The sequence below is a fragment of the Lineus longissimus genome, chromosome 13 (genome assembly GCF_910592395.1).
Source record: "Lineus longissimus chromosome 13, tnLinLong1.2, whole genome shotgun sequence".
Taxonomy (NCBI): domain Eukaryota; kingdom Metazoa; phylum Nemertea; class Pilidiophora; order Heteronemertea; family Lineidae; genus Lineus; species Lineus longissimus.
In genome coordinates, this window is record NC_088320.1 from 742,215 (window position 1) to 766,254 (window position 24,040).

A 24,040-nucleotide genomic window follows, 5' to 3' on the forward strand; every position below is an offset into this window, starting at 1 on the left:
TGGTACATTGCGAGCCTTATCGATGGCGGATGTTGATGTGTTGCTACCGCTGCCTTCACCAAAAATTCCTATTTTGAAGTCACCATAAAAGCATATCTTCTGGTCACGAGTGATCCAAATATATCATAAAGGAACGTCAAGTTAATGTACTTTATACTGATACCAATTATTTGGTAGGTTTTATATTTGAAGTGCGAATATCGTTGTTCCAAAGAATCATTTTTGCTGAATTCGCAAGAATGAAAAATCAAAATCAAAATCTGAAAATGCACTGCTGCACTAGCTGCCGCAGTGCGCAGACCCCACTCCACTGACATCATCCATACTATACAGAGACTTTGACCAAAACAGTAAAGATCTTTTCATTCACATAGACCTATGTTTTGTGGAATCTGGTCACTCAGTGGCTTTGCTTCAAATTTGTCTATTCTATTTGCAGAGATGAGTGTGACTGATGAAGGCCTCAAACAGCAATTCAAGCTTCTGCAGGAACAGCAGCAGAAGAAACTGGAGAAGAGAAAGCAGAGAAAAGATGACCAAGAAAAACAAAAAAGAGATGCACAGATAGCCAAAAACACGCCACCAAGTTTTGGGATAGAGGACGACTTGAACCTAAAATTGGCTGAGCCACCTACAAATGTTGGAATCTCAGAGGAACTGGTTGATCATTTGAATGATGAAATAAGAGAACTAAAAGATGAAACTGGTCGCCTGTACAAGCTGTTGAGTGAGAAAGATTTTGAGATACGGCAGTTGAAAAAGAAAAGGGAGGAGGATAAGATTGCACTTGCGGGGACTGGTGGTGTGACAAATGAAACTGCTGCAACAAAAATTGTTGAGCTTTCAAAGAAAGTTCGAGAACTTACTGCGGAGTGTGAAAGTGAAAAGACTAAAGCTAAACAGTATGCAAAGAAATGTAAGGATCTGGAGCATGATGTGAAAAACGTGGCACAAAACGATGGGAAAAAGGCTGGAGAGACCACTGCCAGATCTCTCAAGTCTGATGCTCTTGAGAAGGTAAACATCTTTTAAGGGTATCTACATTGTAATTTCACTTGTCTCCCTCTCTCTCTCTCTCTCTCTATTTCTTATACTCATGAGTATGGTAACAAAAATTGCCAAGAAGACCTTCCTCATATACTTCAGCTTATCTTCCTGATGATTGGGTGTAATTCAGCAGGATTTTTTTCCCGCAATATGACCAGCACCGTAATTCATTACCTCATTCATTTCAACGTCATCTTCCAGGGTCCTGTGACTGAAGCCGATTTGAAACGTGCTGAGGACAAACTCAAACATACAGAAGGCAAAGTGGTGGAAAATAAGTCGCAGATACAGGCTCTGAAGCAGGAACTTCAAAAAGCTCACAAGGTTCGTACTGAATGAATACTAGATCTTTATGTTCAAACAAATTATACCGTCGATAAAAATCTAATCAGTCTTAATCAATCTGCCTGACATAGATCACATCCAAAGGGAGCAGTTACAACAAAGTGGATGACAGACAGTTCACTTCTTCAAATTTCATTTCAGATCATCACTCAAGAGGTTGGTGATGGGGTAAATATCCAGGGTTTGCTTACTCAAACAAGTCAATGGAAGGGCAGGGCACAGCAAGTTATGCTATTGCAGAAAAAGGTATGTTGTGGTTGGAATATTCCAGTGGGTTATTATCAGAGATATTTCTCCAGGTTTTGTAGAAGAGAAATCATTGTCCCATTTATAATCTACTGCGATAATCTGCTTCAGGTGAATGAACTGCGACTGGAACTCACCCACTATAAACTGTCCGGCACCACTGCAAGTGAGGTTAGCTTGGACGATGAGTTCATGGGCTCCAGTGCATCGCTCGTTGGTCGCACCAAGACAGGTTCAGTCACGTCGTCAGAATATCGAAACGTGGACACAATCCGGAAGTTAGAGAAGGAGCGGAAGGAGACACAGGAGGTACAGAAGTTTACTCGGCTTTACAGGAAGAACTTCAGTTGGAGTTGGAGTGAGAGGAAATGAGAAGAACTTATACAAAAGTAGTGCTAGTTTGCCAACAATGGTTAGGGATTGTGTCAAATAAATACCCATAAATGCCAATTGTCTTAGTTTGCAATGTGCACCTCGGTCAGAAACCATCTTCATTAATGAATTACTCATTGTTTGGAAGTGGCACTAGTAGAATAGAACCTTAACAATTTCACCTAACCTGTCTGTTTGTCGTAATTCTCGACCATCTGTCAATCATTCCTGATTTTGAACTGTTTGTTTTACGTCTAGTCCTGTGGTACAGTGATGAAGAGGTGAAATTGTGCTCCGTGGATCTCCTTACGTTGAAACCAATAGATAGAAAACCTCTGTCTAACACATTAACCCTTTCCTTCCAGAGAGCTGTGGCAGAGTTGAAAGCCTTAGAGGAGGATTATACTCAACTAAAACAGAAGTTTGATGCTTCAAAAGCAAGGTTTGTTGACTTATTCAACCAACTTTTTACTGCATTTGCTCTCTTTTTCAAGTTTTCTCCATTGCATTATTTGAGCAAATACTTGAACACTGCTGAGCTGGATAGTCTTGCTGTCAGGTCCTGGTGACAATGGAACTATCGATGCTGTACGAGGCCAGACTTGATTTTCTTGGACAACTTACTAAGTGTGGGTGTGGAATGAAATTGACTACCGATATGATGCTGATACTAAAACTGGTTGATTCAATTCTAAGCTGTTGTTTTGATGATTTCAGACACAAGGTGCTGACTAATGAGAACAAGTCATTGAAACAACAGATGCAGACGTTACTTGAGAAGGGCAAACATGACGATGACCTTATTCAAGCTATGATGGTAAGTGATGCGAGAACAGACTCAGAGTAAAAAATCTTATCATATACTTGATCTGAGACCATTGAACTAAACTTCATAATTCAGGTAGCAAAGATGCCAACTACTGTAGACTGACACATAATCCAATGAAGTTGTTGGGATATTTTGTTAAGAGAAGATTTATTTTGTACATGTAAAAGGCAGAAAGGTTCTGACATATATCTAGTATTCTACTCATTTACCATGGTTACAGAAACAACAGACCCAGTTGAAGCTGATGCTGGACGAAACAACAAACCTACAGAAGCAGACAGAAGACTTCAGTGAGAAGAAAGTCAAGGAGTTAGAGCAACGGTCACAGCAAGATTCCAACATTGTCGAACAGTTAAAGAGGATCGTGGCTGATAAAGAGGCAAAGGTGAAACAGTTTGAGGAAGAAATTAGACAGATGAAACTAAATGTAAGTGATGTGTAGGGAGAGTGTGATCCTCCTCCCCTCCCTTACCCCCTTTCTATTAGGAAAGATATCAATTTTAGTTTCCTGCTCTCGCACCACAATATCATCAATTTTAGACTATTTTTTGCATCCCCTTTTTAACATCATTTTGGATCTGGCAAATTTGGATCTGGCAATACCTTTAGGTCCCATCGGTCGGGATGTAAGATTCTTATGGATTATTAGGCAATGGTAACCTATTCCTGGTATGAATACTGTCAATCAATGAATGTGTTGTATATTTCAGAGTTTACAGAAGGCCCAAAATAATGGTGTTGGATCGTTGTTCGAGTCTCGTCCCAGCACTGCCGCCAGTCAGATCCCAGTGGCTGTCACTGTTCTACCCGAGAGACGAGAGTCTGTCATGATCATGGAATCAGTTTCCCCACCAGCATCACGACAGAGCAGCCGGGCGCAGTCACGAATGACGGACTCCAGACGATCTAGCAGACCGATGAGTCGGCTGCAAAGCACAGGGTATGTTACAAACAATAAGTCATTTATTACTCATTCATTTCATGGCATCAGGTGATTTTGACAAGTTTCCTCTCCCAGAACAACTGACTTGTCATTTGCACTCTCTGTTACCTTCCAGGGCGGCCAACAAGGAAGTTGAGGAGTATCGTGTTCAGCTCCAGGAGTACAAGTCTATGCAACTGGCCGCAGAGGTAGAACGAGATAAACTTGCTGAACTCGTCAAACTTTTGCAACAAAGGTAAGTATAAACACCACTCATATGCAGCTGTAGTTACAATAACACGCTGAGACTCTTACTTCCATTGAGAGAGGGGCCTCCTTCTGAATGATGTCCTTGGAAGAATCCAGAACATCCAATCATACAACCATGATACCCCCTGATTCAAATGAGAGCAATCGTCAGAGTATCTGTGGTTCCCGTCCCTGGTGAGTTGTCTTCTGTTATCTTGCTGAACATGTTTCTCTTATTTGTAGGTTAAACGAAAGTACCCAGAAGGCCACTGAGTCACAAACAGATCTACAGAATCAAAAGCGGAGGAATGTCGCTCTGGAGAAACAGTTGGGCAAGGCGAAAATAGAACAGAAACAAGCTGCAAGTTTAGGTCAGTATGTTACATCCGTTGGGATCAGAGTCTGAAATTTCCTATGCATTTGAAGATCTTCTAGTTGGATCATAGTTTGTGCCAGGTTTTATCTTCAACGTTAGCAAGTTTGACATGTACGCTACATGTAGATAGTTAATTCGTTTTCAGTACGGTTATCAAGTTGACAGACCTAGAGAGGTCTGCAGTAGAGCTACAGACTTGTGTGGCGGCGGTGGTGTGATTTGGCTACATCTCTTAACCATTCTCCTTGTTTTTCAGGTTATTCTCCTGCCAAGAAACCAGGGAAATCAAAATCTAACAACACGTCGGCCACGGGATCACATGAAACAATGGGTATTGACGATGAATTAAACAAAGACTCACCAATTGATGCTAATATAGATGAATTACAAACAAGGTACACCACCTTCGTCATCTTTATCATTTGCATTCGAACTCTTGTGGGATTCAATCAGAAGCTACTCATGTTTCTTACTTTAAGTGGGATCTTTTCATTCCCTTTCCTTCACAGGGAGGCCGACCAGCAATTATTTCTCCCTACCTGGCACATGGAATCTTGATTCTGAAATGGCAGCCCTCCCACTTTAGCATTGGCGACTAAGTATGATGGAGTTAAAATAACGAATCGTAAAATGTTTTGTTTCAGTTTGGAGATCCAGCGAGATGAAAATGAGGCACTGAAGGAAGCGTTACAGAGCACTCTTAGAGCGAAGGAGGAGGATTTGAGACTCTACCATCAGACAATTGATGAAACAAGGAAGATATTCCTCCATGGGTTAAGACAGTTTAAAACAGAAAGTTAGGTTATGGATGACTTGCAACTGGTCTCTATACTAATATCTTCATAGAAACTGTAACTAATTATTGATCAGTTCAATAGAAGAGTAAGCTTATTAGTGAAAAGGCTGCTGTCCAAATATGTACATTGTTTTCATCCGTCCTCCAGTGAAAATGTAAAGCCATTTCCATTGATACCGAGTTGCAGTGATAACGGATATCTATTGAAGACCGAGGTAACATTCCACCTGTAGAACGTCCAATATTTTCCATATTCTTGTACAAGTAAGCCTATTTCTTACCCTTGTCATCTGTTTTTCGTCCACAGTCTGTACTGCTTGTCCACTGTCTCCCGTGTATTTACACATTTCCATGTGTACTTTGTGTAGTATTTTGTTGCAGCACTGCAATAAAGTGATTATGTTATGATGCAACCTTGCGTTTATTGATATTTCGTTGATGGGTTTGAGCAGACGTTACACCCATTGATGTTAGTCTTAACGTCGTTGATCAGAATTGGAGAAGGATGGTCTCCTTCCAGGAGATGTAAGAAGACAACGCACGCACCACATCCTTGAGGATTGATGGTTTCAGACCGAGTCACCTAGTTGCCAACAGACGGACGAGGTCTTCCACATGGCCGACAATTCTCAGGAGATTGTCTCAAGATGACAAAGTCGGGCAGTGTTGGATTCACAGCCATCTGTTGCAACATCACAACCTCGTCAGGTCAACCAGGAGGCCCTTGAGACAGGTCGGCACATTTTGAAGTCTAAAAGGGTCTCGTCAGGTAAAACAGGACAGAGTCACAACCTCAGACAATTTCACAAACAAGGGACAGTGAAGTTTCACAAAGACATCCTTGCTAACAAATGGGGACATCAAAGACAACTTTGTCTTCAAACTGCACTGCCAAATTCGCCGGTTTCTCCTTACTGCATGGGGCAAAGACCACTGTGGTGATGCATCCTACCTTTTGGGAGACTGGGATGCTTTATATGAAACAGTGAGGTCTCTGGATTTTGACGGATTCCCCCATTCTGAAGGATTGATTGCTGGTCAAAGCAAGAGTACAATCACAACACAGAACAACAAAATAAGTATACATTCTTTATTCTATTTGTTAAAGCAATATGTATATGCAAAATCAACAAGTATAGTTTACACACCTCCACTCCACATGTCAAAACCTAATGCCAAAGGAAAACTGCACCTCTCAGACAGCCGGTTTGCTCTTGAAGAGTCAACTCCACAGTAAGTCCTTGGACATAACATTTTGACATGCAGAGGTTGAGTGTACACTGGTGCCGTGTTCCAATAACAAAACAAACAAAATGAGATGGAATGGCAGACATAACTCTAAACTTCATGAGTAAACAACTGTATTTGTTAAATCCATGAAATAATCCCTGCAGACTCTTTAATTTCACAGGTCACATGTCTCACTGAAGTTTAAACCTATATCTAACGACTCCAACGTGAAAAACTATACAATTGATTACAGAAATGTCAACGAAAGTAACATCAGAAGTCAACAAAGCCCCGCAAACCACAGAGATTTGGGGAGCCCACCTTGACACCTTCAGCGCCAAACCACGTAGATCTACGTGGCCAAATCCCCTCCCCTTTGAGCCGGTTATCGGAGTCTCATGGACTTCATGGAAGAACTACGCCATCGCCATCTTCAGGGCAAGGTAGAAACTGAAAATACCGTTTGGTCTCTTCAGTTCCTACCTAGCCCTGAAGATGGCGATGGCGTGGTTCGGCGCTGAAGGTGTTAAAAGGTTGAATCAATTTACTTCAACAAATCAAATTTTAACAAAGAGTATTTACAAAATGCCCAGAAAAAGTACACTCTTGCCATTCAGACAAATGCCCCATCTCCCATGTTTCCATGGCCTACCTGAAACATCAGATTGCTGAACATAACTAAGGAAGTAGCCCATCTAATCCTGCACCTTTCTCAGGCTCATTCGCAGGTCGGTTTTTAACCAGAAAAACAACCTATGATGGGCCAAGAAATGAAGATGGTGATAAGGACCGAGACTAATCTAAGTCACAATCACTGCAATTTATAAACTGATGACTTACCGGTATCGATATGATAATAATAATAATCATGATTTACACTTCTACAACTAAAACATGTAAAAACTGTCCCAGATGTAATATATCAACTCACTGGTATGATAACACCACTTATAAATCTATTTATACATACATGTATTATTATAATACATATCCATTGGCAGGACTCTGGTCTTCCCGATTCATACAAACATACCATTGCTATTAATTCAAATTCATTTCAACCAAAATCTCCTCGAAATATACAACTCTCCTAGTCAGAAGATAAAGAAATTTACAGGACCATTGTAGTTTCCAATCCATCACACAATAAACATTACGTCTCATCAATCATCGGAGAACTCGTCATCAATGAGTTAACAAGACTGGTCGAGTTCAGTCGTTTGTTCCGCACAGAAACTGCGGCTCATAACTCACACATGTCGACAACATCACATTAGGTTATGTTGGTTGGCTTCATTGTTTGGATGCATCAGCAGTAGAGTTGTTACCCTCCGTGGTCAGGACAAAAGCCTTGGCCAGAATAGCTGCAGCCTCTGTTCTTGCCACAGCCGCTGCAGCCTCAGATCTAACTGACCCAGTGTCTACTGTAACAGGACCCACATCAGACGACCTTTCAGGCAATGCACTTACCGTGGGGGTAGAACTTCCAGTCGTAGTAAACTTGATAGGGCCTGATATTGGGACGCCAACAGGGAACTGATGAGCTGGGGACTGGAGCGGTTGGAGAGAGAGTAGCTGCATGCCGTGGGGTTGGACTGTGTGGAGCTGAAGGGTCTGGCCTGGCAATCCCTGCAGGGTATGCCCGGGGAGGCCTGTCAACTGGGAGAGGGTGGTGGCAAACAGAGGCTGGCAGGAGACGGGGGAGGTCAGGGGTTGGGAGAGGGAGGACAGGGACTGGGGAAGGGATACCAAGGTCTGTGGCAGGGATGCAAGGTTCTGCGGGAGAGATGTCAGGGTGTGGGGGATGGAGGTCAGGGACTGTGGTAAGGACGTCAGGGTACGGGGCACAGAGGTCAAAGCTTGGGACAAAGATGTCAAAGTTTGAGGGATAGAGCTCAAGCTGAATGGCGATGACGCTGGGATTTGGATCTGCTGAGGTAGGCCTGGTAAATCAGACGGCCGATGGATGACATGTGTACCAGGTAGAACCATTTGAGGTGTTCCATGGACTGTGCGCAGCTGCTCATGGACAGCAGACATCAACGGCTGCGAGACTGATCTGACAACCGTCGTTGCCGGCAGCGACACTGGGATGTGCGCTGGTTCACAACCACGCTCGGCTAGATTAACGACCTCCTCCACAGGTTTACTAACAATAGGTGGCATGGTCGCATCCGCAATACTTTCCACCATAACTTTTGGCGCAACAGTCTTGCCCATAACTAACGGTCTGAGTTCTGCCAATTTTGGCGACAATCGGCCATCGTCTGGAGACTCCATCACCGGTTGTATGACTCTATAAGTCTGACAATGGCCCTTAGGTGGCGTTGTATCAGATTCATCCCCCCTCGTTTCACCGGTGTCTTTATCCTCGATACTTGAGTTCCCCTCTTCATCCAGCTCCAAACATTCCTCATAATCTTCATCCTCTACTTCACACTTGATCCTCGGATGTTCACCATTCTCGTGCTCCAAAACATGCTCGACAAACAAGCTATGGTCTTTGAACAAACGATTACATGACTGACACTCGAACATCTCCAACTGGTCACCAGCAGTCGGACCAGACGTCTGATGCGTCTGAAGATGAAGATCAAAACTACTGAAAAATTTGAATCGTTTCCCACACTGTGAACATTCATACTGGGCGTGTCGCTCGTCCTTAGATATTGCATGACGTCCTTTAATCCTTGCCTGTGATTGGTGGACGCTGAGATACTTTTTCGATGCGAACGATCGCCCACAATCGCACACATACGGTTTGGATGTTGAATGTTGTCTAATATGGACAGTCAGGTCTCCTTTGTAGGTGTACGTCCTACCACAAATGCTGCATTTATATGGCTTTTGTTTTGTATGTGACCGGATATGCTCCATCAATTTACTGAAATATTTGAAATGTTTTCCGCAATATTCACAAGCGCGTACCTGGGTCTCACCTGCCTCATCTTTGTACACATAGTCCTGTGGAGAAATACACTTCTGTGTATCATGGTCAACAATAATCAAACCATTAATAGTCTCCTTGGACAGATGTCCCAGATTGAACTGTTTTACTTTCTCAGTGTCCATGATAGATTTGACGAGATCGCTGACTTCTCCCGGTGAATGTTTCGATTCAGTACTGCCAGGAGTCGTAGGTGGGCCAGAGGTTACAGGTGTCCCCGGCTCTTGTTTCAGCCCAAGCTGATTCAGCGGCATATTTTTCATCTGCCAGGCTAACATTTTGTATCCAGCAGCGCTATCTTTGTACGCCGCACTATCCATTGGGATGCTACTGTAGTTAACGGGTAGGCCGCTAGAGGGCAGAGCAGATGCTGGACTGCCAGGGAGAATCTGACCTCCAGTGGTGCATACTTTAGGCTCGCCAATGATCTCAGCATCTTTCGCCTCCGCATGAGTTATAGGCAATGGCAGCGGCAGGACGGATGGCCGTTGAACGTTCGTGTGCATGTAGTCCATGGCCACAGGGGTACCAGAACTGGTTGCAAACACTGGCTTCATTCCCAAGATAGCCGGTGAACTAACGGTGCCTGGTTGTGACAAATAGTCAGAGAACGTGTGCGCAACATGCTGGCCTAACTTTATCACAGGAGATGGCAGAGAAGTTGGACTTTGTAACAGTTCAATTTTCTGGTCTTTCAACTTAAAAGACGGCGGGCCTGACAGAGATTGTGTTGGCGTACCCACTGGGAGTGAGGTATTTACATGAAGTTCTAGTTTCGACGAGTTGTGATGCGCCCCAGTTGCGAAGACAGTAGGTGTTTTCAGATCAGTGTCCACACTCGCCTGCCTCATCAGACCGATGCGTTCCAAACTCGGTGTACGCTGAAGTTGCCCCGCTGTAACAAAATTTGGCACAAGCATTGCTGTAGAGGGCGTACCAGGAGTGTTGGAACCTTGCAAAATATCACGGATCACAGAAGACGAACTTCCAGTCGAATTGGTGCGCAAACGTTCAACGCTTTTCTCTCGTTGAAAAATCATGTTTCGTACTCTGTCTTTTACAGTAAAACGTCCTTTAGGGTCATTGCCCACATCTTTATCACTGCTATCTTGCTTTTCTTCCTTACTATTCTCGTCTCCATTTCCTGAAGAGCTGTCTTGTCGTCTGCTATCGACACCTTCCTCTTTACTTACATTTGGTGAATCTCTCGCAACTGGTTGCTCACCACCAACATCAGTGCCACGTTGTTGAACGTGCTCAGAGCTCACTGGCTGCAAATTACCCACACCACTACCAGAGGGCACTGCTTTTAGACTATCCGAACCAGCATTAGAATCCTGTTTCAGCAAACGAATTTCACGGCAGTATTCAAATTTGTTCCGTTTACGTAGCGGGCCGTCGCGATGTGGATCATGTGGTTCTTTAACCTCTCTAACATCGTGAGCACTAGTAGTCGTCACGGTTGACCTGGTGCCACCTAGAGGTGCTGAGGACTTGTTATAATCAACTGAAGATCCCTCGTTAACCGGTGGGGAAGGCAACCCAGCGAAACCCTGATTTTCAGTGACGCTCACCTTCCGTAAAATCTGGCGTGCACTGCGCTGAACGTTTTTTATAATATCTTCCGGGTCGTCGATATTTGAAAGCTTTCTCTTCACCGTGGCAGACAGTGGTTCTAAACTGTGTCCATCACTTGTGCTGTCTGTTCTCTCTCGCTGGACATGCCCATCACCAAGACTCGAGCCCCTCATATCGACCGGCTCTGACATCTCACTGTCATGGCGATTCAGCAGCGCCCGCCTGAGATGCAAGTCCCGACCATCAACCGAAGGAACTTCCATCTGTTCATGAATGGACCTTGTCCCCAGGTGTCCAGAAATAGCACTCTTCGCCAAAAGCTGAGCGCTACATAACTGATCACCACCACCTGACTCGGACACAGGAGGACTAAGTTGATTACTTCCACCAGATGGAGGCCCAGGTTGTCCAAAACTTCGACTATCCGTAGGTGTTGTGGGTCCACCGTATCCACCTGCAGGCTGGAACGACTTGGACATTCCTCTCAAACTCGACACATCAGCTGCCTTGCTTAGCAACTGCGCAATCTGGATAGCGAAAGCTGGATGGGTATCTGACGTGACACAAATCGTGCCCTCGATGTGGATTTGGTACTTGTGAGGTACTTCTTTCGTACAAATCTGACAAATGACTTCAGTGAGTAGGAGTTTCATGCGGTCGCGGAGGTCTGGCGCGTATACCATAGTTGCACGTTTAACCGGGATGGTACATCACATCGGCGGGCCTACAACGAGAGAAGGAGTCAAACATATTAGCAGCAATGACAATAGTCCTGTCCTACAGAAGCTCAGGATCAGAAGCAACTCAGAGGGTCCAACAGTTTTGGTGGTATCCAGGTGAACATGTAGTGAGAGATAAGGAGCAAGTTTGATACAGACTCCAACTTAGAGTTAGAGTGCCAATGGTACTGTGAGATAGCAGAGACACCCTTTGGCAACTTCATGTAACTTCGCCTGGTCGAACTTGCTCAACTGTCTATTGTCCATGTCTATGAGGAAGTGTCACTTTCTAGGAAGTCAATGGGTTTATGGAGAATTGGGACAGTTCCTGTAGTACCAATAACACAACCAGGCAGAGGTTGGAGTAGCCTAGATTTTCATAGGCGGCTGTTTTCTGAAATTTCTGGTCACAAGTATTTCATCTTACACAATTTACTTGGCAAAGATTTTTCCCCAAAGCCAAGGGGAGTACTTTACAGTAAATCCACACCATCAATGCCTATGGCAGAATCAAAACTGTACATCAGGCATGTTCAAGGATTCCTGCTAGCTTGTGATCCTAGGAAAATATTGCGCTATTCTTAGCACTGACAACAGGAATTATGCTATAAATAGCCTCGTACATCGAGGAGGTATTATTAGCAAATGTCAGCCGTACATGCAAGATATGAAGGAACTATTTGTATAGATATTAGCTTTAGCTATACTCTGCACCATAGTTACATTCAACCGATGTTTGCTGCGATAGAGGTAAACAGCCTGTGCAAGTTAGGCCTACTCATCTGTCATGTCTGTTTATAGGAAGGTAGCCCATGTACTTTCAAACCTCGATTGAAAACACTCCTTTTATCCACACATCATTCCCAAAATGCAAGCTGATTATCTGATTCTCTCAGGAAGCCAACCCCAAACCACAGTTTACGTCTTACAATGGCATTGTAACATGCCTTGCCAGAGGCTGCTCACAGGGCTGCTACACTTTATAATGATGAAGTAGCTATTAAAATCACTTTGCCAACGATCATCATCCCCAATGGATTGTAAAGTGTCTTGCCTTAGGTTACACACAGCCCTTTGCCAAAGTTGAAGGCAATGTGTCACGTTTGCAAACAGGACACAAACGAGTAAAGCGCCATGACCCGAGATGGGGATACACAGAAAATAAAGTTCCCATGGTTACATAGCAACTTTCTAAATTTGTGTTATGATTTCTGTTATTTTATCACCTGTACAACCACTCCCCTGGCACCAACATGACTAACATCTCGGATCAATGATTTTCTATCTAGTTTTCTGACCGCAGAGGGTTAAATATAGCAATGAACTAGCATCATCAATGTCTATTTATATCATGATGTGCAGCCTACCTAGCCATCCTAGAAATAAGTGAATGCACACAATCTGTGTGGGAGTGAACCCACACTAGGAGAGAATGCCAAAGGCTGTTGCTATAAAATGATGAAGATCCATCGAACAGAACCGCCCTTTCCTATGCATACTAAAGACCGTTCTGGTAGACCTCAAAAGATGTCTGTATTTTCAGTCTACGCGAGATGCCAACCAGGGACCACCAGCTTGGTCGCTTTTAAGATTGATAAAGTTACAAGTTATCAAATCAAACCGCACATCATCATAAAAGAATGGGCCAGTGAAAACTGTAGGCCTATCACACTACTGGTAACCTCATAAACGAATGGGCCAGTGAAAACTGTAGGCCTATCACACTACTGGTAACCTCATAAACGAATGGGCCAGTGAAAACTGTAGGCCTATCACACTACTGGTAACCTTACCCCCCCCCCCCCCCCACCCCCATCGGGAATCAATCACAATGGGAGTCAAATCAAAACCTAACAACTTTTACTGATAGTGATAGCCTAAGATTGATTTCATATGCTGAAAGAAATGATCACATTTTCCAGTAATAAATCATGACCTACTTTAATTGGTTTCCATGGAAACATATCTGCATGACATCTATCAACAGACTGGTCATTTACTTTTTGTTGTTCGAGGAAAAATCGATTAAATGTTCTGAGTAAATGTATCATGATTAGAGAGAAAGTCCTGGGTTAGAGCTATAAACAGTTATGTTATATCAGCCAGGCAAAGTCCTTCAAAACCTTTTCGTCTGATTAAATTCAATTCAAGAACAAACTAACGATACATGTACAAACTGTCCTATTTTCACTCAAATCAAAAACCAAGGCTGAAAGTTTCGAGTTCGCAGCAAAGCTGGTTGTTCTGTTTCTGATGAGATGAGCCTAAGGTTACTGTCACCTTGGTCAAGGAACTTGGCTTCCATTGCCACAGATTTTGACAACCTGATGTCATTGAGTGCTGCACATGAGCATCACTGATTGCTGAGCTGGCTGGTGGGGCATGGACCATGGCAATGCAGGGGATGCATGGGGACAAGGAGGGGGAGGGGGACCAGATTTGTCATTTCACGTTTTTAAATCACAAATCGCCCAACGACCCAATTACAGGTACTCGAAGTGGAAGAAATTAGCCAGCATACTCATTGCCTTTCACTCCAGAACAAATTCATGTAATACCATTCAGTTTTCGATAAGCTTTTAGAGTTGAATACCTCGCCATGCATGTATGGTTGGTGTATTGATCACGATCCCACACCTGTTACAATAAGGCCTTCTTGGTGTATAGTTCTCTTCATAGGCCTGGCACTACAGCGGTACTGTTCTGATTGAGGGCCTTGGTTGGGCAAAAGGCATGACTCAAGAAAGCGTTGACTTCAAACTACACTTTATCAGCATCCTTTTTGAACACCCCTGTTGAATAGCTCTTGAAGTGTTCATCCAGCTACCAAAAAAGTTAGATTTTTCCAACAGATCTACCACCCACTCACTCACTTGTGTGACCCCCATAGCACATTTTTACAGATCAGACTTTGAGATGTGATGAATGAATCTCACTGAGAACAATTTGGCACTATTCAGGTCAGTGGCACAACTTCTCGAATGTTAACAACTAACTCCTCATTCATGTTTTTCTGCAGCCTGTATAGGGCCTAGTAGCCTACTCTCAACTAGGCTTACATCTAGTAGTACACTACTACAACATAGGCTTATTCTGTTTACATTCCTTCGCAAACGCGCAAGCCAAAAATACCAAACAGAACTCCAACAAACCATTCAAATTGATCTGTAAATCGTATTGGCCTTATAGACGACTCCCACATGTCCCAGGCCAACCGACATGCTTCATCACCACAACTGGGTGGCTAATTTTGAATTCTCCCCTGTCGGAAGCCATGAAACTTCCGCCCTCAACTTGGCACCACAGCCGCGTTCCGGACGTCGTTTCTCCATTTAGTCCTGGGAATCATCTACATCACAGTAATTACAAGACTAGCATGATTCAACAAGAATTTCGATTTCTAAAGCGCCTTTGATTTGTCAACGAGTTGAAGACAAGTCCAAAACTTCCCAGTCACAAGCTTGTGGGGGGGGGGGTTCGTCTTGGAATAGTCGTCACTAGTCTTGCCTTTCAGGAAGCGACAACTGAAGACACACATTGGTAGTGAATGAAAAGTGACTTGCCAAAGGGCAGAAACAACAATCGGAGTACTGACTGGCAAAACAATACTGACAACAAAAAAGAAACTAATAAATTTGAAATGTCTGCCCTACTGACCTACTGGCCGGAGTTTTTATGAATAAATAGAATCTACATTCCATGAAATAAGGCCACCAATATTATCTGTGCACAAATAACAATGGCAGGAGGATTCCATAAATTTTGTAATAAAAATAACGAGGCCAGCATGACTGACATTGTAAACATTATTATCAGTAACCTGGCATTTGGCTTGTTGTGCTCAGTCCCCCATCACAAAATGTCAAATAGGGCCTATTCACCTGCTAACCCAAAAAGACTATCCAAGATTCCCCACATGCCCTACTTCCATTTCAGACTTGTTGACAATAAAAGATTGAAGACATTTCTTTTAATAGCACTATCAACCTGTCCTCATCATATTGAAATTCAGACATCAAGTCAAGATCAAGTTCTGGCATAACCACAACCACAACAGGCTTGTTGACAAAACAATGACCTTATCTAAACGCATGGGAGGGAGTAAGTATGTATGAGTGAAATGGCCTGATATTGTCAGGATGGGTCGGCTTACTGACACCTCTGACGTGTTCTGAGGAGTGTGCGCATTTGATTTGTTTTGGCGCTGATTTGTCTTCTTCGAAAAGGCCTATACCTTAGAGTTTAGGCTGGTTACTACAGAAAATCCACTGCATTTGATTTGTACCAACTGGTTGTTTCCATTGGCATTGCATTTGACCTCTGTAATCAGGACATCTTCTTAACTACTAGTACTAAGACGACATTTAGCTGTCAGTCACAAGGCTAGTCTAAGAGATTCTACTGTAGTAGTTTCATGTTCAGTCATGATTCACTTCAGTACCTTCTATTCGTTTTATCACATGCTCATGGCTTCATTGATAAAGCAAGGAACTACTGTGTGATGATGACCTACTTTCAGCCTACTTGCCAATCCATGCATGGCAGCTAATGCATGAATGTGGATGGCAACCAGATTTGACGTTCGGTTTTGGGTTCTCAACCTCTCCACACCCTTTTCCAGCCAACTAACACCAAAGGATCATCTACATCGCTTTTAAACAATATCACCTTTCAATCTAGACATTTTTTGGTAGTTTGAGCTCCAGACGGCTCCAAATATAAGAACCGCCCCCCACAACTTTGATCACCATTTCTAGGCAGGTCTTCCAGCAAAAATTCCAAGATGGCGAGAAAACAACTCCCGTTTCTAGGATCTATCAAAAACACCCAAAATTGAACGGTTTAAAGTCGGAGTCTGCGAAAATCGTGAAATTAGATCAACTCACCCGCTTATCCTGACTGTCACCTTCCTGATTGATCACAGCCTCTAAGCTGATCTTGCCAGGATTTGTATATTTTTCCGAGAAGGCCAACGTCGGCAACCAGGAAAGACAACCATTTTCCTCGATGCTATTTTTAGCTCAAGAGCCTTGAGTTTCGCGTTTTGGCGGGAAACACCCTTCCTGGAAGTCCGATTCCTAGAAATATGTCAGTGGGTGCGAGTGTGGGGGTCCTTGATTGTGTTTTTCGCTTTCTGCTGGGTCTCTTGGCCCTTAATTTCCTGGCAGTGGTTCAAGTTCTAGAAATTTGATCATGTGATAAATCACGTGATGAACTAGGAACTGATTAGACTCTTTCACCTAGTCTCCTCCAATCACTCATTCCAGAGACTGGCACTTGGCGGCATTTCACTCGTTATGAACGGCAGGGTCTATTCTACAGACCAAAGACTTTACAGACCTCGTTTTTTGGCTCTCACTTTTTTATTAGTGGAGATTTTCATGAAATCTAAAGTGATATTAGACCAAAAACGGTTTCCGCATATGCTCAGAAAGAAATTTTTGAAAAAATTAAATTTTAGTACCTTGATTTTGAAGAAATAAAAGTCTGTAATTCTCAGAATTCTAGATAAGAAAAACAGACCAACTTCAAAGGCAAATTAAAGCATTTTTTAAATAAAAGATCAAGTTTGTTATGTGAAGGGCGATACAAAGTTCATACTTGCTATGACTTGATGAATGACGGATCTGCGGGAGCTGGTTCAGGGGTTCCAGCTGTAAATCGTCCCCGCCCTAAAAACGGGCGATATTTTAAATTTTACGCAAATGCCTAGTTCCAATTTCTTAGCTTAGATGGCGGTACCTGACAGTTACGAAGACTTGTAAAGATATGACACATATGGATTTACCGTGGCTCTATGTTGTTTATCTGCTGGGGAGAACCATGTTCTTGAGAAATGACTTTTGCCAATGAGACCGGCCTGGACCTTCCCTCAAATGGATGTTCCTTTTCGCTACTTGGTGCGCCATGTCTTCTGGATGTGCCCTCCCCCTTCATAGCGCACCCTGGCAGTGTTGCTACATACCAAGTCCATAACCCTTTACTAGGCGTACTTTGTCTGAAATTTTTCAAAGTCCATTTTAGGCTACTTTTACCGAATGACAACTTGTAATTTTGATGAATATCGAAAGCGTTAATAATAAACTTCACAAAAATTCCCTTCCAGCGGCCATATTTTTTGTTGTTGACGTTTTGAGAGGTGTTCAGAAAATTCGTGATATTTCTTTAACTATTAAAATTATCGATTGTTTGTTGACATATTCATAATCTTTGTATCAGCCTTCACATAACAAACTTAAACTTTTATTTAAAAAATGTTTTTAAAATATCTTAATTTGGCCTGTTTTTTCTTATTTAGAATTCTGAGAATTACAGACTTTTATTTCTTCAAAATCAAGGTACTATTTTTTTCAAAAATTTCTTTCTTAGCATATGCGGAAACTGTTATTGGTCTAATATCACTTTAGATTTCATGAAAATCTCCACTAATAAAAAAGTGAGAGCCAAAAAACGAAGTCTGTAAAGTCTTTGGTCTGTAGAATAGACCCTGCCGTTATGAACTAGATTTGGGGGCGTCGGCTTCCGGTGTCCAGTTAGGTGTTTTTCCACAAAGATGGCAATCTTGACTGCGTTCCTTACAACGCAATTTTTATATTTCGGCACTAAGATGGGTAAGCTCGAGCCGAGTGAAAAACCAGGAATACCAGAGCGTTCAGTATTAACAGTGAATCCACTGTATGCACTGCAAGTGTGTGGCTCGCCTAGCTCCGAGGGTAGATCATAAGTCAACGAGGCCTCCTCGACCCCATCCTGAGCTTCAGGTTTTTGATGCTCCTACGTCCCATAGCGAGAGCTGGAGCATATGGAAAACCACTGGGTGCCGAGGATGCCTCGACCCCTACGCTGCGCGGCGGATAGGGTCGAGGTTCCGTGGACGAGGAAATGATGAGGCCATGGGAATGATTAATCCGGTTTAGCGTCCACCTCCCGCATGGGTTCAGAGCGTCCTTCAAATTTTTTTCATTATTTTTACAAAAAGCTCTTGTTTAAATTCTGTAAGGATCACTCATTTTTTCACCAAGCTTTACAGGAGACAGGAGTGTTTAATGGACAACTCTACAAATACATTCTCATAGTGTTGACCCCATACGTTTCAGGTACGTTTCAGGTCAACTGTCTCTGCTGCCACCTATAACGAGTAGTCCCGGCAAATGTGGAAAATATTTACGCTGTTTACTTCTTCGCACATTTTGTACACGTTGTGGTGAGTTTGTTGATGAGATGTTCATTCGACGCTGACAACATTGATAGTTTCTTTCACTTTCACTTTCAGAGCCCAGATACAGGTGGTGAACTTGGTATCCCTTTTAATACAGCTAAATATCTGTGGTGTGTTTTCTGGGCTCCACCGTCATGCATCAAACCTGTTCCACCCTCGACTTTGCTGCATTGTTCAATTGCCTCCTACTAGCAGGGTGTGTCGTTGCTACAACCAGACCACACGTTGTGCTCATTGTGGCTGATGACTTGGTAAATATGCATATTTCTCAACAGTTAGTGTCACTTGATTGGGAACAGCGTTTACGAAGATGTCACGTCGTGTTACGTTACAGTAGGCCTAATGTAAATATGCATGGTGACATGACGACGGCCAACACTACGTTATGTAAATGTTGTTCCCAATCAAGTGCATGGATCTATAGAAATACATAGAAACTAGACTGCTCACTCATTGCTCCAGAGACAATGTCACAATCTCAACATGGTAGCTTTCATATTCAGGCATAGGCTCTCAAGCTCACAACTGGCCAAATTGCTATGTGTAAGACTGCTCTCCCATCCCTCCTGAGACAATGTCACAACCTCATATGGATGTATGAGACAATGTCACAATCAGTCTTAGGCTCATGAGACAATGTCACAATCATCTGTTGTCTTCAGTCTGTAGCTATATTCCATGATTTTTCCAGGGTTGGAACGATGTCAGCTTCCATGGGTCCCAGCAGATTCCCACTCCAAACTTGGACAGGTTCGGCCACGCTGGGATTATCTTGAACAACTACTACACTCAGCATATCTGTACTCCGACAAGGAGTTGTCTGATGACTGGGCGGTACCCGATACATCTAGGTGAGTCTGACACAATGTGATCCATTGGTCTCTTAAGGTTGTGGATCATGCATTCTTTACAAACAGCGTGATTGGCTGAGAATTCGGAAACTCCAAGACTATCAACCTCGGAATGCAAAAGTGACCTGCTGGATTCTCTCTGTACTCGACATAGCCACGAGTCAGTTGGCGGCAATCTGGTGTAAAGGTTTGAAATGTCAGGGGGAAACACAGAATTCTATTATGACTAACATATGTGATGACTAGTCATTGAACATCCTGCCGGCCTTAATGTGAAACATAATGTGTGATATCTGTATCACAACTCTCTTTGATGATTTTCAGGACTTCAGCACAGTGTCATTGTTGGATCACAGCCCTATGGCCTTGGACTAAATGAGACCATACTGCCTCAGTACCTCAAGTCTCTCAACTACAGTACCCATATTGTGGGCAAGTGGCATTTGGGATTCTTTGCTAAAGAGTATACACCAACTTATCGCGGTTTTGATGACCATTTTGGTTACTGGCTTGGTGCGGAGGATTATTGGGATCATACAGCTGAAGGGAGCAGTGTGAGTAGTTAGTCACCTCGTCTGTGTTCGTTATTGCTTACTCTCAATAACAGATAGAAGTTCAAACCTGTCGAATCATCACCTTGCGACCTTGGGCAGGACGCCTTACTTCAGTTGACTTGTCATCTGAATGAGACACAAAACCTAAGGTCTTACCCAAAGATCGCAAGCAAGATCATGTGATCTTTCAAACAACAGTCCTCCAGTATTTGGCTTCAGGCAGTTTATTAACTCAGAGTTGTTGGGTCAGTGGTGTGCATATATACTTTGGGGCATGCCTAGAAAGTGATCCTTCGGTGATTCGACACTGTGATAGTGACTTCACCATTATCTGTAATTGTCATTTTCAGATAAGAGAATGGGGCTTAGATTTCCGTCGTAACATGGATGTTGTACGAGACGAGTTTGGTCAATATTCAACTGAACTATTCACCAGAGAGGCAGAGAATCTCATCAGAAAACACAACCAGTCACAGGTGAGGTGAATTCTAGGAGAAAATTATGTATGATTTTGAAATTTCCATGACATCTGAAGACCGAGTAAGTTGGCCTGTAAACCTAAATGATGCACAACCGTAGTTGCACGCAAAAACACTCACTTGTCCTGAGAACGAGACCTCCATTGAAGAGTAAATGCAGAAGAAGGACAAGAATCATCTATTCCTTGTTTAATGTTTTACCTTCTCTCATAGTGTCTCTTCCTTTATAGCCCATGTTCCTGTACATGGCCCACCAGGCAGTGCACAGTGGCAATCATCAACACCCAATGCAAGTCCCTTACAAATACTATGAAAGGTTCCCACACATTCAGGACCCAGGCAGAAGGAAATATGCTGGTATGTTCACAAATTTTAAGTACATAATTTTGTCTTTATTTCAGCCCATGTTCCTGTATATGGCCCACCAGGCGGTCCATCGAGGCAACTATCCTGACCCGATGCAAGTCCCCTACAAATACTATGAACGGTTTCCACATATTCAGGATCCAGGCAGGAGGAAATATGCTGGTGTGTTCATGATTAAGCTCTGTTGTTTGATTGCTTCAGGAAATGATTCTGGAATAATAGCGACCTGTGGACATTCGTGAAAACTACCATTACGATAGGCAGTTCTACTACGGTATTCTGTGAATGATCCTAAAACCTTGGCAGTTTAGACCATTTGGAAACCACCTACCAATCCTGACTCTCATTGCCCCCTACAATACACCTCTTTCAAACAGGCAAGGCAGTCCCCAAGTCACATTGGAGACGTGACATCCCCTGGAGGAGACTCTCCTCATGTCTGAGACAGTTGTGGCCATATGGAGGAGACTTGCGTTTATTGTGACTTGTGCCAATATAAAGTATTTGAGATATTCTTATCTGTTTTCAGGAATGGTTTCTGCCCTCGATGAGTCATTTGGTAATGTGACACGAGCCTTGAACGAGACTGGCATGTTGAACAACTCTATCATCATCTTCACCACAGATAACGGAGGTCCAGCAGCTGGGTTTGATTCAAACCATGCATCAAACTACCCACTCAGGTTGGTTGAAGTCTGCACAAGGTGTTACTTTGAACCTGTCATCAATGATATGTCGGAAAAAAAGCTTTCATCATTGCATCGCATTCAACCCAGATATTTGATTTAGAGTTGAAACTCAACTGGTGACCTATAAACAATATGTTTGTGGTGATTGAAGCGATGAAATATACTAGCTGAAAGTTGCTCCCTCTCTTAAATGAATAGTAAATGTACTGGTAGTCGCAACTCAAAACCTCCTTGACCTGACTTGTCTGTTGTGTCCTGAATCATTCAAAACTCCAAAACTTTCTTTCAGAGGACTGAAAGCCACTCTTTGGGAAGGCGGAGTACGCGGACCAGGCTTTATCTACTCCAACCTGTTGAAAAACTCGGGCCGAACTTCCAACCAGCTGATGCACGTTTCTGATTGGCTGCCGACCATCCTCAGTGCAATAGATGCTGATATCAAACCAAATAACCCAGATGGTTTCGATATGTGGCCAACCCTGAATCATGGCCTCGAGTCACCACGGAAGGAGATTTTACATAATATTGATCCGACTGACAACAATGCCGCTATTCGTGTCGGAGATTACAAGGCTATTATGGGCAGCCAGTCTTCCCGAAACAGCTGGTATTTCCCAGAACAGGTCAGTGAAGAACTGGAAAAAATGGATGTTCATAATTCTCACGACTATTCGCCAAACTTTATAAAACAGTTCAAAATGAAGTATGATGGAGACTATGATACATTGACACTTCAGGATATTGTGAACCATTTGAATAAAATAACCCTAAAACTTACTCAGAAATATCCATACATCAACAAAACCAGGGATTCTCCCATGGAATCTCCGTTTGTTGTTAACTGTGGGCCGTTTCCTTCGAATGCGAGGACCAACTGTAGACCTGGTGACGCCCCCTGTCTCTTTAATGTCAAACTAGACCCCTGTGAGTATCATAATCTTGCTGATCATGAGCCTGAGGTCTTGGATCTGCTCTTATTTCGAATGTCTCTCTATTCTGAGAGCGCCGTACCGATCCGAAACCTGCCGGAGGATCCAATGGGCTATCCGAAAAATCATGATTTAGTTTGGACAAGCTGGGTCAACCTCACACAAGCAGAACTCTACCCCTAAACTTTGGAGGTAGATCGTCCTAGAAAAAGGCATCCTAGTCATGCAGTCTTATAATCTTGGTGAAGTTGGAAGCTGAGGTCAAGACGGTTTGTGTAAATGGCTAAATTTTCAATAAAGTTATTGTTTTCATAACCTTTATCTAATCACTGTATACTTAGTGTGGAATACCTATTTTACAAAAGCTCACTGATAAGTTAGATATAATGTGATATTTTTGTACTTATTTATAACTGCACTCACTCTTGATAAGCTGAACTATGCATTCCCGATCTCAAATTATCTCGGTTTACAAATTTTGTTGAAAGGGAGACTATAGGCAGGACCAGGTAGGTCAGGTTAAGTTACATGTGGTCACTGGGTCTCTCCTATCTCAAGTATGTTGAAACTATTCAGACCTGAGCAAAGTTTATTGCTGAATCAAACAGGAGCCAGTCCCCTACATGATCATATCAGTCACCTGGAGACGACCAACGTTGACCCCCTGGCCACTGCCTAGTAAGCCCCTTATTGAAGTGATATTATGTTGTCTCAGATTTTGATATTCTATTATTTAGGACCAATGTGAGATTTCACCTGACAATCAGTATTATTTGGAAGTATTGTACATATGAAACCTTCGCTCATAGTGTTCAACTGGTCATGGTGTACACGTGTCATAGATGGTCATGGTGTGCACGTGTCATAGATGGTCATGGTGTGCACGTGTCATAGATGGTCATGCTGTACACGTGTCATAGATGGTCATGGTGTGCACGTGTCATAGATGGTCATGGTGTACACGTGTCATAGATGGTCATGGTGTGCACGTGTCATAGATGGTCATGGTGTACACGTGTCATAGATGGTCATGCTGTACACGTGTCATAGATGGTCATGGTGTACACGTGTCATAGATGGTCATGGTGTACACGTGTCATAGATGGTCGTGCTGTACATTGCACATAGCTATTTGATTGAAATAAAGTTCTAATAAACACTTTCACATCATAGACTCGACAGTTTATCTCTTGGTTGTTTGCTTCTTTCAAGTTTTTGGCAGTTACATCTCAAATGATGAGGTTCCAAGATCAAATGTGAAGAACATCCCAATCAAAAACCTAGCATTGGAGGACAC

At 43.0% G+C, this 24,040-nt stretch overlaps 3 protein-coding genes across 5 annotated transcripts; 2 read left to right on the forward strand and 1 right to left on the reverse strand.

Moving 5' to 3' along the window:
• Nucleotides 1-30: 30 nt before the first annotated feature.
• LOC135498274 (coiled-coil domain-containing protein 13-like) lies at nt 31-5,587 on the forward strand. Its single transcript, XM_064788508.1, has 13 exons — nt 31-173; nt 440-1,017; nt 1,249-1,371; nt 1,534-1,638; nt 1,750-1,947; nt 2,376-2,452; nt 2,728-2,827; nt 3,060-3,266; nt 3,550-3,779; nt 3,898-4,017; nt 4,254-4,381; nt 4,643-4,781; nt 5,031-5,587. The coding sequence occupies exons 2-13, from the start codon at nt 442-444 to the stop codon at nt 5,185-5,187; spliced, it is 2,160 nt and encodes a 719-aa protein (XP_064644578.1). The 5' UTR covers nt 31-173; nt 440-441; the 3' UTR covers nt 5,188-5,587.
• Nucleotides 5,588-6,258: 671 nt separating this feature from the next.
• Nucleotides 6,259-16,821, reverse strand: LOC135498264 (uncharacterized). The gene is made up of 2 exons (XM_064788488.1): nt 16,543-16,821; nt 6,259-11,661 (listed from the first exon to the last, which is right to left on the reverse strand). Exon 2 carries the CDS (start codon nt 11,618-11,620, stop codon nt 7,706-7,708), a length of 3,915 nt encoding a protein of 1,304 aa, XP_064644558.1. The 5' UTR covers nt 11,621-11,661; nt 16,543-16,821; the 3' UTR covers nt 6,259-7,705.
• A 1,721-nt stretch (nt 16,822-18,542) lies between these two features.
• LOC135498277 (arylsulfatase B-like) lies at nt 18,543-23,927 on the forward strand. Of its 3 annotated transcripts, XM_064788514.1 has the most exons (8): nt 18,543-18,753; nt 18,930-19,126; nt 19,567-19,726; nt 20,051-20,280; nt 20,631-20,756; nt 21,161-21,287; nt 21,655-21,808; nt 22,104-23,927. In XM_064788514.1, exons 2-8 carry the CDS (start codon nt 19,010-19,012, stop codon nt 22,924-22,926), a joined length of 1,737 nt encoding a protein of 578 aa, XP_064644584.1. In that variant the 5' UTR covers nt 18,543-18,753; nt 18,930-19,009; the 3' UTR covers nt 22,927-23,927. The 3 variants fall into 3 exon arrangements, with proteins under 3 accessions (XP_064644584.1, XP_064644585.1, XP_064644583.1); XM_064788515.1 differs by lacking the exons at nt 18,543-18,753; nt 21,161-21,287 and adding an exon at nt 20,990-21,116 and having other exon boundaries at nt 18,866-19,126; XM_064788513.1 differs by lacking the exon at nt 18,543-18,753 and having other exon boundaries at nt 18,866-19,126.
• The last annotated feature ends 113 nt before the right edge of the window (nt 23,928-24,040 follow it).

What these genes read in the sequence shown, in the direction of transcription:
- LOC135498277 (XM_064788514.1), top strand. Translation starts at nt 19,010, where the DNA reads ATGCATCAAACCTGTTCCACCCTCGACTTTGCTGCATTGTTCAATTGC. An exon ending in GCGGTACCCGATACATCTAG is followed by an intron (nt 19,727 to 20,050) that starts GTGAGTCTGACA and finishes GATGATTTTCAG; the next exon opens with GACTTCAGCACAGTGTCATT. An exon ending in AGGCAGGAGGAAATATGCTG is followed by an intron (nt 21,288 to 21,654) that starts GTGTGTTCATGA and finishes ATCTGTTTTCAG; the next exon opens with GAATGGTTTCTGCCCTCGAT.
- LOC135498274 (XM_064788508.1), top strand. Translation starts at nt 442, where the DNA reads ATGAGTGTGACTGATGAAGGCCTCAAACAGCAATTCAAGCTTCTGCAG. An exon ending in AGCGGAAGGAGACACAGGAG is followed by an intron (nt 1,948 to 2,375) that starts GTACAGAAGTTT and finishes CTTTCCTTCCAG; the next exon opens with AGAGCTGTGGCAGAGTTGAA. An exon ending in ATAGATGAATTACAAACAAG is followed by an intron (nt 4,782 to 5,030) that starts GTACACCACCTT and finishes GTTTTGTTTCAG; the next exon opens with TTTGGAGATCCAGCGAGATG.
- LOC135498264 (XM_064788488.1), bottom strand. Translation starts at nt 11,620, where the DNA reads ATGGTATACGCGCCAGACCTCCGCGACCGCATGAAACTCCTACTCACT.